A 10434-nucleotide genomic window follows, 5' to 3' on the forward strand; every position below is an offset into this window, starting at 1 on the left:
TGGATGGATGGACGGATAGATGATGGATAGATGGATGGGTGATGGATGGATGGGTGATGGATGGATGGATGGATGGTTGGATGGAGGGATGAATGGTTGGATGGATGGAGGGATGGATGGATGATAAAATAATAGATGAAAGGTCTTATTTGGACTGGATCACTAGGAACCACAATGATTCAGAATGCTCAGTGGATGTAAAAACCCAAAGACAGCCCATATTTTTTTTATCAGTTAGTGTTTATGTTTCCTCATAAGATAAAAACATTTAATAGTTCTCATTATTAATGTAGTAAAAACATAAAGATTTCCTCTCTACCTGCCCTACCTGCACGTGGTTCCTGCCTGTCAGCCTGCACACAGGTGAACTCCTAAACTGTTTTTCGTCTGGAGTGCAAACAGATCTGCAGTGAAGCAGTGTGACTGCAGGTGCAGCATAGGTACAGGAGGTTCTGCTCACCAATAACACCCTGTCCTCTGTGGAGTGCATGTGGGCCCAGCTTCTGCAGGTACAGGAGGAAGACTTCTGTTTTCAATCTCTTCATCTGATTTCCATTATCTCCTCATCAGCGATGGCATAAACACATCCAGCCTGCAGAGGTGCAAAGGACACACAACATCAAATCCAGGTTGATGATTGTCCTTCTGCTGATTCTAAACAGAATGTTACACTATGGCTGTGGCTGAACGCTGATCTGGGGTCTGCCTGCACACACCTGCAGACTGTTCTTTGAAAGGCAATTATAACGTAACGAAGCTGAAGGTCTCAGAACTCTGAATAGCGAGAAGCTTAAACCTCTAAGAAACTCTGCTGTAGATTGACGTTGATACCACAGAATAGAGGCAGCTCAGAAGAAGTCACTGAATCCTTAATCCTTCCAACAAAAGACATCATCATTAAAAAAAAAGACGTCTTCAGCTTCCTCTTCCCGTGACTCTGAAAAGTAAAGCACAGGAACACGGTACCCAATCAGATCATCAGGTCTGGAACTAAGGCCCCACCCACCCTGGAGACAGCTGGACTGAGGATTCATTAGCATGGGTGTAACACCCCCACCCCCAGCCCCACCCCCCAGGTCCAGGCAGGATCAGTTTGAAAGTGGTCAGCATCTTGTGAGCTCCTCCCCTGCATGAGGGGCTGTGCTATACGTGGACCGAGTGAGGTGTTACTACGGAAACTGACTGTGTCAGTCCATTTTTGATCAGCTAAATGAGCGAAAAGTCACTCAGGGACTTGGTCAGGGGGGGCAACACATAGGGAATGCAATCCCCCCCCATGTTGCTTTCTGGTGAGGAAGACAGGCCTACAGGCTTGGAGGCTGGGCCACCCAGCACCCTAAAGGAGAAAAACTCTGTCTGAGCCCCGCAATCCAAACCAAACGTCAAACTCAAGGAATAAAGGGAAAATCTGGAACATTTCTCTGGAGTATGCTGCTTGTATCTTTTAATAATAGCAATATTAATTCACTTTATTTAAAGTGCCTAAAACCTTCAACCATCCTTTAATTACCTCCTCAAGGAACAGAAACAGAACTTTTTCTAACAGCTTTCTTTTAAAAAGACATGTGGTTTTTGAAGAGCTCAGTAACAACAGCGAGCTGCACAACTCCCATCTGCTTCCATACAAACTGCAGACACTGCACTAATGCTGAGGCTGTCCTATGGGGAGAGTTAGACGTTCAGATTTTACATTTTATCGTGACTAAAATGTTCCATCAACAGTTTGTAGACATTAGATACAGAGAAGATGTTTTTGCGGTTTCAGACGTTCAGCATTTGTTGCTCCTGACTAATGATGGTTTGTGTCTGAATTCCCCCCAATCACTATATACTGTAGTGGGTTCTTCATTTTCTAGTGCTGCCAATTCCAAAATCGAGAGCACTCGAAATTTCCCAGAAGTCTTTGCGAAAAACTAGTGCGCATCAATGCTCACTAAATTGGCAAATCTAGACCACAATGCATTGCGGTCGAACGATTTTGAACAAAAAAAATGTTTAAATGTAATATTTAAATAAGCCATCCACATTTACCATCAGAACAGAGTGGAGTCATAAATAAATGTCGTGCAATGTTCGTGTGTATTTGATTTTCATTTTGTGAAATCGGTGACATCATATCTGGTGTTTAGAAAACTAAAAGAAGAGTAGTGATCATCGTGTCCGAATTACCTTTAAAAATTAGCACATATAGTCCCGTACTATATAGTTTTTTAGTAGTTAGGGGGGAATTCGGACACAACCCATGGTCCAAGCACCTTGCTGTGGAATAATAATACTAATTAAAGCCGCAAGCGATGTTGGATGGCCCGCAGTCGCTACCCGCCCTCTCCCTCGCCGCCCACTCATACGCACCAACACCACGCTCGCTCCCGCCCCTACGCACCATCCCGCCCTTGACGCTGACCTTTGACCCAAACTCGCCTGCTAAGCAGACACTATGCACCACTAACCCCCCCCCCCCCTTCTGTATAGCTGACCTGTGATGAAAGTGAGAAATTGCTTAAAAAGGCACTTTTTTCAAAATGGCGCCTTTTCTGTTAGTGTTATCTCCATAGCAACCATTTTATGTTTTGTTCGCCCGAGGTCACCGAACAGATTGACGTTAGTTTCACAAGAATCGGCCAAAGTACATTTTTTAATTTCCTTAGCAACGGAGGTTGTTTGCTAACCACGCCCACATTCCTTATATGTCCATATTCAATGATATTATACCTGTTACAGCTTAAGCCTGGGATCAGCATATTAAAGTCTCATAGCAATGCATTGAAATATGAGCGTGTATTAACACTACGCCACTTTTTCGAGCTCGCCACGCGCACGCTGTTCAAAATGTATAGCTTGTAATGCCATATATTTTATGCCATTGGCTTCCCAATGATGGCAAAAGCGTTTGGTAATGATTGATAAATATCCCTAAAAGTTATATTTGTTTGAAGCTGGTGCAAAGTGTGGTTTTTTTAGACAAATCAAGATGGCAGCCCTTCACAAGGTCAAAGGTCAACGAAACTTTAGGGGTCGTTGAAGACTAACGCCAGTGGCATGTGGGTCAAAATTCGTAAAAATCGGATTAACAAAAGAGAAGTTCTAACTTTGTAAAATTCACAAAATGTCAGATTTTGAAACAAAATGGCCACCAAGTGGTAGGTCGTGGAGCCATCCCATAATAATGTAAAATTTATCCATAGATATATCCAGTAAAGCTATGTTGGTTTCGTTCGCGAATTGGGAACTTTTTTTTATTATTTTGCTGAGTCCGCAGTTTTTTCGTGATGGTTTTTTTGCGTACCAGGGCCGCATTTTAGGCATTACGGTTTCGAAAGTTACATTGTTTCCCTCAGCTTGGGCCCCCGGACGCGCGAATACCCATTTTACTGAATTTCCCGGCGGGGATGAATAAAGTTGATCTTATCTTATCTTTACGCAAATCGCCCAAAATATATGCGAGCTAGCTAAACCGTGGCGGTTGCGACCTTGCCACGCGCACACCATTCAAATTCTACAACTTCTAATAGCAAAATTGTTCTCACAGTAGATTCCCATTTATGGCCAGTGATGTGACATAACAATTGATAAAACCCCCCAGGAGGTATCTCTTTTTGTAGCTTGCAGTAAAAGTGCTTTTTTCAACATTTCAAGATGGCGGCATCTTCCCAAGGTCAAAGGTCAATGAAACTTCTACGGTCGTTGTAGACTCCTGCTATGGACATGATTCTCAAGTTTCGTGAAAATCGGACAAACAAAACTTCAGTTTTCCCATATTGTTGAAAAATGTGAAAATCGCCATTTTTCTGATTTCGGCACAAGATGGCCGCCAAGCCGTAGGTCGTGTGGCCATCCCATAATAATTTCAAATGTTCCAGGGCTTATCCCCGACACGTGTCATGGCCTTTCGTTTGCGTATTTCGAAAAAAAATTTTTGGCCCCATAAGCGATTTTTGGCCCATTCATTTTTTTTACGAAAACGCTCGCCGTGATGTCATCGTTTTGGGGTGGGTCACGCGCAACATGCCAAAAATTAATTTGCAATTTTCCCTAGGTGTGAGAAAATTTTGAGGTACTTTTCGTTCATGTGGCGGGGGTGTAATTTTGGCTCAAAGGCGCAGAAAGATAGAATGTTAAAGCAAAAACAATATGGTCCTTGCAGTCAGTAGACTGCTGCTGCGGGCCATAATAATACATTTTATTTCAAACCACCCGAGGACACTTTACAGTCTAAAATGGACATTTCAATAAGGACAGATATCAGGAATGTCAGTGAAAATTTGCTTGTTACAGAAAAATATGCATGAAAAAAGTCGATTATCTTTGGCGATTGGACTCATACCATAGAATCAACATCACCACTTAGACCAGTGAGGTCCAAGGTCAGGCCTCGAGGGCCGGTCTCCTACATGTTTTCCAACCAATCTGCCCTTGAAGCTCCTTACTGGCCAAACACACCTGATCCAGGTAATCAGCAGCAGATAAGGGAGGATTTCTGGAAAACCAGCAGGAGGCCAGCCCTCGAGGACTTGAGTTTGGACTCTCCTGATGTAGACATTGATGGTGTCTAGAGGCCAGACCAAGGCAATGATTTAGTCCAGGTGGAGGAGGGCAGAGAAACAAAGCAGGGAAACAACCTTTTATTAATTTAAGGCTAAAGTATGACTGTGATTGGCTGAGAAGAAAAGGCGAGGATTTGGCTGAACTGATGATGCTTGTTGTAGCAACCCAGCGTACCTGAAGTGATGTAGATCTTCCATGCTGACACTGGGCCAAAGCTTCACTTGATGCTTTGGCAGCATAACCCAACATTCATGAGTTCAACTGAGGTTCTGGTTCAGGAAAGCTCCTTCTAAAAAGGAGAAGTATGAGGAGCCATTTGGAAATCTGAGAAGTAAAATTTTGACATCAGTTTTTTCAGATATTTATCATGTTTTAGGAGAAAAAAAAAAGGTTTTGTTTTTTAAATGCATGTTTTCACCCTTCAAATTGATGTATTAACTAAATATTTAGTTAGCAAGATAAATATTTTATTTTAAGCTAAACATTTATTTAAAAATTATATATTTGGCTTTACAAAGTATTTAGTTTGCCCATTAAATATTTATATCTAGTCTAAATATTTATTTTCCAAACTAAACTATTTAAGTTTTGTAACAAAATATTTCATTTGGAATTAAATATTTAGTTCTCTTACTAAATATTTAATTAAAAGCTAAATATTTAGTGAAAAAAAAACACAAACCTAAGTATTTAGTTAAAAATTAAATATTTAGCTTTGATCTAAATATGTAGTTTGGAGCTAAATATTTAGTTAAAAACTAAATACTCAGTTTTTTAAACAAAGTATTTAGTTTTTAATTATATATTTAGATGGATCTAAATACAGTTAAAACCTTTATACTTAGCTGAAAACTATGACGTGTAAAAACTGAATATTTAGTAAAAAAAACTAAACATATCTAAAGACGAATTATTTAGTTTTTAACAAAATAAATAAAAATGAAATATTTATTTTAAAACAAAATAATTAATTAAAAATGAAATAATTAGGTCCAAGCTAAATATTTCGTTTTTCATTCTATTTTCAGTAAGAGAACTAAATATTCAACTCCGAACTAAATATTTAGTAACAAAACTGAAATAGTTTACTTTGGAAAATAAATATGTAGAAGTTACATAAATATTTAATTTCCAAACTAAATATGTGCGCTAAAGTGTAAGCTGTGTAAGCTAAATATATAATTAAAAATATTTAGCTTAAAATGAAAGATTTAACCTGCTAACTTAATATTTAGTTTGTAAATGTACCATTCATAAATACATTAATTTAAAGGGTGAAAATATGCATTTGAAAAAAAGAGACCTGTTATTTTCTCCTAAAACATGCTAAATATCTGAAAACCTTGATGTCAAAATTTACGTCTTAGACTTATAAATGGCACCTCATAGGGAAAGAAATAGAGATTTGTTGGTGAACTTTCAGTGCAAAAAAACAGAAATGACCTAGAACTGGCAAAGGCCTAACAGGAAACTACACATTTTAAACCAAAGTCCACAGAAAACACATGTTAACTGTTTTTTGCTTTAGTTCAACAGGTCATCTTATAACTCAAAATTACATCAAAGATCGAATGTTAGCAGACAAACGTCATGTGCAGAATTTTTCTGCAGCAGCTTTTTGTGATGAAACAGAAGACACTTAAGAACAAAGTTTATTTTTTCGGAATGGCAAAATGATACAGTAGAAATTAAATATAGAATTAGAATGGAACAGACACAGGTCGAAGCTGTGAAAGAGTACAGCTAGTCTTTCTGAGCTGCTGTCCACTGCAGGCTAACACACAGAGCCTAAAGCAAACTCAACAAGGCCAACACTGTCTGAGGCAGACTTCAGAAAAAACACTTCCACAACTCATGGAAAAATAAAACATCTTTACATTGGTCATGAACACTGACTCCTCCAACTACAATCAAACACACATATGAAAACTTCTGAAGAAATTGCTGCCAGATACAGACTTTAACAAAACATTCATGAATGGTTCTTTAGTACCATGTTTGTTTCAATAAAGTACCGTTCAGCTTTGCTAAATAAATAATGTCATCAACCAGAAGCAGATTTAAGTCTTTATGGCAGATAAATCTTTGGGTAACTTTACATAAGTACTGATTTTTATTAGTATTAAATAACTGCTCTGAACAGGCATGGACCAAATAAAAGCTGTCACAACACAAATAAAAGAATTGGCACAGTTTTATTTAAAATTACATTCTAATGAAAGTAATAGAATTTAAAAAAAAGCGTCTTCCAATTATGTACAAACCAGTGAGACTCAACAGAATAAATGCTCTTTTCTACACTGTATATATTATATTTGACCATTTCAATGGAAGGAAATCCTTTGTTCCTAGTAAGGCGTCAGTCGTGAAGAGGTCAAAGCCCACATGCAGCTGTAGACGTATTGCTTCAGTCATCCTAGGGTGTAAACCGCAGGAGCTCTGGTCAAAGTGGAGGTGAGTCAGTGCAAACGTACCAGACCAGCAGACATGACCTGAGAGCAGCTGTTCTGATGACACCCGGCCCACAGCAGCTTCAGTCTGCTGCAGTCCAAACCCTGTTCCAGGAAGTATCTGCATTTTCAGGAGGGGGTTCGAAATAAAGATAAAAAAGGAGTAAAAAGTACTGGAGCTTTTGAAGACATGCAGACGTTCCGCCTCCTTCAGTTGCAGAGGGTGTGTGCTCCACATGCGGTTGTGGAAGCAGCTGGCAGGAGAGGCTGCAGCATGAAGAACAGCTCAGCTTCTTCATCAAGCTGCAGTGCAGCTGTGAGTCAAACAGCTGTGTAAACTAAAAGATTCCTTCAGGCTCTCAGTATGGATTCGGTCGGATCTGTAAAACCCTCAATGGGCGTTGCAGCTAAAAAAGAAGCTTCACTTCAGGGTGAGATGGCAGTCAGCAGACCTGCACTGAGCAGAAGACTCTGGAACCCAAAAGGAGGTTTCCTTCACCGACTGAAGAGGGTAAAGCGACATGTGCATGTTACAGGGATGATCTGTTCTAGTGTCTGACTCTCCTCTGTATCGAGGTTAAAGGGTTGAGTCTTGCAGAGATGTGAGCTGCGTTTGTTAAATGGCTCACTTCTGCAGGTTTGGGTGGTTTTAGTGTCGGAGCAGGTCTCAGGTTGTTCATAGCTGGTGTAGGAAAACAAACATTTGGAGACAGGACTCAGAGTTTAGGGTCTGTGTGAGCTGGAATGGGTCGGGTTTGAACCCCCCAATCCTGGTGCTGCTCCACACACAAAGTGCTGTCAGTCTCATGCACACAGATCCACACAAACAAAAGCGGTTCTTCCTTACAACATGGCTGACGCGCCCACTTTCTTAGAGGCTCCTCTTTTCCTAAAAACGCGTGGACTTGAGGTGTCAGCAGCAGGACTGTTTGACTGAGGCAGCTCCAGTCGGCTGTCTTTCCTGAGTGCTTTGTTCTTTGCATCTGATCTTCGGATCAGTCAATCCGGTTACCACAAATGGTAAAACGGTCGATCTCCAGCAGGTCTTTTTTTGGAGGCCTTTGTTCCAGCTCCGCAACATCATGAGCTGCGTGTTCCTCTTCCTTTGAGAGCGACGGCTCAGGCTGTTCAGGCTCTGCTTCAGGTGGGACACCGGCTGGGTGGCTGGCAGGTTTAGCAGGTGTGGCAGGAGGAGGGAACAGCTGAGTCCTGGGAGCTGGCTGAGTGGTCACGGAGGAGGAAGAGGAGCATGGTGGGGTGCAGGGTGCAGCAACAATCTGCGTGGTCTTTACCTCACCTATGAAGAACAGAAGGCAAACTCATGTCATTACTAGTCCTGTAGACTGTGAGAGTGACTCTGTGACTCGGCCTGAAGGTAAACACGTCTGTATGAGTTGTTTGCAGCCTCAGGTCTCTAAGCACCCCACATTACAGCCTTGTAGGACAGGAGCTCATACTTCATGGAGCCTCATGGTTTAGGACCATGAAGTGATAAATATGTGATACATGGAAGCAGTGGACACAGCTGACCAAAACTTCCTCGGCAGCTTTTTGTTGCACAGCAACATTGATATACAGTATATTACTGGATCGGAAGTCACGTGACATACGGCGTGACAAACATACACCATCATTATGAATCGAGTCTTCTCGAGTAATGAATGGCAGAGGTCCGAAAAAGTACCAAAAGAAGCACAAAAGGAGACAGTGTCAGTGTCAGACAGAAATCAGGCTGGGAACTGTGAACTGTGTGCTAAAGTGGGTGCTAGCAACTCACGAGAGACATGCTAGTTTGGGTCTTTGTCTTTGATGTATTTTTTATTGATGTTTCGTGTTTTAAAACATAGTAGATGTTAATCGCATGTATTCACGTTCAACCTGCACAAAAACTGATGGAAATTTATGTTGGAAACACGTAAAACGTGCGGTCAAGATCCATGTTGCTGCATTGTTTTGCTAGCTCGTAGCTACTTTAAGAGCCTAAATCTTATTGTCAGTCGCACTTTTTTTGTAAGAAGTGTACGTGAGTTCGCACATAATTTTCTTAACCCGTGGCGTCACTGTTGAGCTTCTTTCTTGGTCGTACGGACCGGAGAAAGCCCAACTAGAATAAACAGCGCTAATGCTAACGCTAGCTTTCTGCTCAGTGACATTAACACAGCAGAGAGCAGATGTTAGTGAAGGAGCTGTGGATGTAAACTTTAACCTGCCACAACATTTACTGCTATTATCTCTGTGTTTGGAATCTTAACAGTTTGGCAGATGTATTTGATGTTATCATCCAAGTTTAAAAATGTTTTTTGTATCAGTTAAAGATGCTAGCTGGAGCCTTTTTCTCAAAGTACAACGAAATCGTCTATTTGAAGGTAAATTCTGAAGCAATTGAGATTTATTTACCATGTATGTAATCCAAAAATAATCCAAGTTTTAGTTTCATTTGAAAATGTGGTAAAGGGTTTTTTTATTAATATTATTATTATTTAGCACTTTGAGCTGTTTTTAATAGTGAAAGGACTTTACTGAACTTCATCAGTCTCCCTCATTTCTGGTCTTGGGTGACAATCATTTACAAGGTCTGTTTTATGGATTTTAGCACAGAGGCAAAATAAAAACTAGATATTTAGAAGCTTTCGGAATATGGACCTCTCCCCCTACGTGTTCCGTGGAGGAGTTCCGGTTTGTCCAGTTAATATACACTGTGAGCCCCGAAGTGATTCTGCAGAGTTGAGTGAGGAGAAGACCGGGTAAACGGGGATAGAACAGGTAGCAGTTTATGCCAGAGGGCCCAGTAAGAACCAGGGCAGGAAAGCACTGTAAAAAAAACGGCTAAATGGCCGTGAACAACATGCATCGAAAGCGGCGTTCTTTTGTTGTCAAAACCATTCGTCCAATGCGCTGCTACGTGGCGTCAGTTGTCTAGACACAGCTTAACAGTGGCTGTGGCTATATCGCTGAACCATCACGCGGAAGACCTGTGTTCGTGTCCAACCCTGGCTGCATTTACTTATATTCTTTGGTGTTGACTTTATTTGTCCCTCCCGTTAATTTTTGGAAACTCCTCCCCTTTGTGTTGTGTTTACCCGAAAAGCAATGCATTTCCATCGGGACGCCAACTCTTGCTTCGTCCAGTAAATAATATCAGAATAAAAAAAACATAATAACAGGAGGGACAAATAAAGTTTGTTTTGGTATATTTCACAATTTACCAGCCAAAAAAATGTGCACTAACTACAAAGAAAACAATCCTGTCGCTGTATGTCAGCAACAAAGAATTAAAGTTAGTGCAGCCAGGGCTGGATTCGAACACAGGTCTTCCGCATTGAGGTCCAGCGACATAGCCACTCAACCACGACCGCTGTTGAAATCTGATTGGACAAGTGACAGAAAATAGCAGCGCATTGGACGAATGGTTTTGACAACAATAGAACGCCGCTTTCGA

The 10434-nt window shown here is 40.9% G+C and overlaps 1 protein-coding gene across 2 annotated transcripts in view; it reads right to left on the minus strand.

The window, feature by feature from the left end:
- Nucleotides 1-6180: 6180 nt before the first annotated feature.
- tapt1a (transmembrane anterior posterior transformation 1a) overlaps nt 6181-10434 on the minus strand; it is a 32573-nt gene continuing 28319 nt past the window's right edge. For both annotated transcript variants that reach the window (XM_024269963.2, XM_024269964.2), the window contains one exon: nt 6181-8292. In XM_024269963.2, coding sequence (XP_024125731.1) covers nt 7991-8292 — 302 coding nt within the window. In that variant the 3' untranslated portion in view covers nt 6181-7990. The remainder of the gene's footprint in view (nt 8293-10434) is intronic.

This window comes from Oryzias melastigma, linkage group LG2 (genome assembly GCF_002922805.2).
Source record: "Oryzias melastigma strain HK-1 linkage group LG2, ASM292280v2, whole genome shotgun sequence".
NCBI classification, from domain to species: domain Eukaryota; kingdom Metazoa; phylum Chordata; class Actinopteri; order Beloniformes; family Adrianichthyidae; genus Oryzias; species Oryzias melastigma.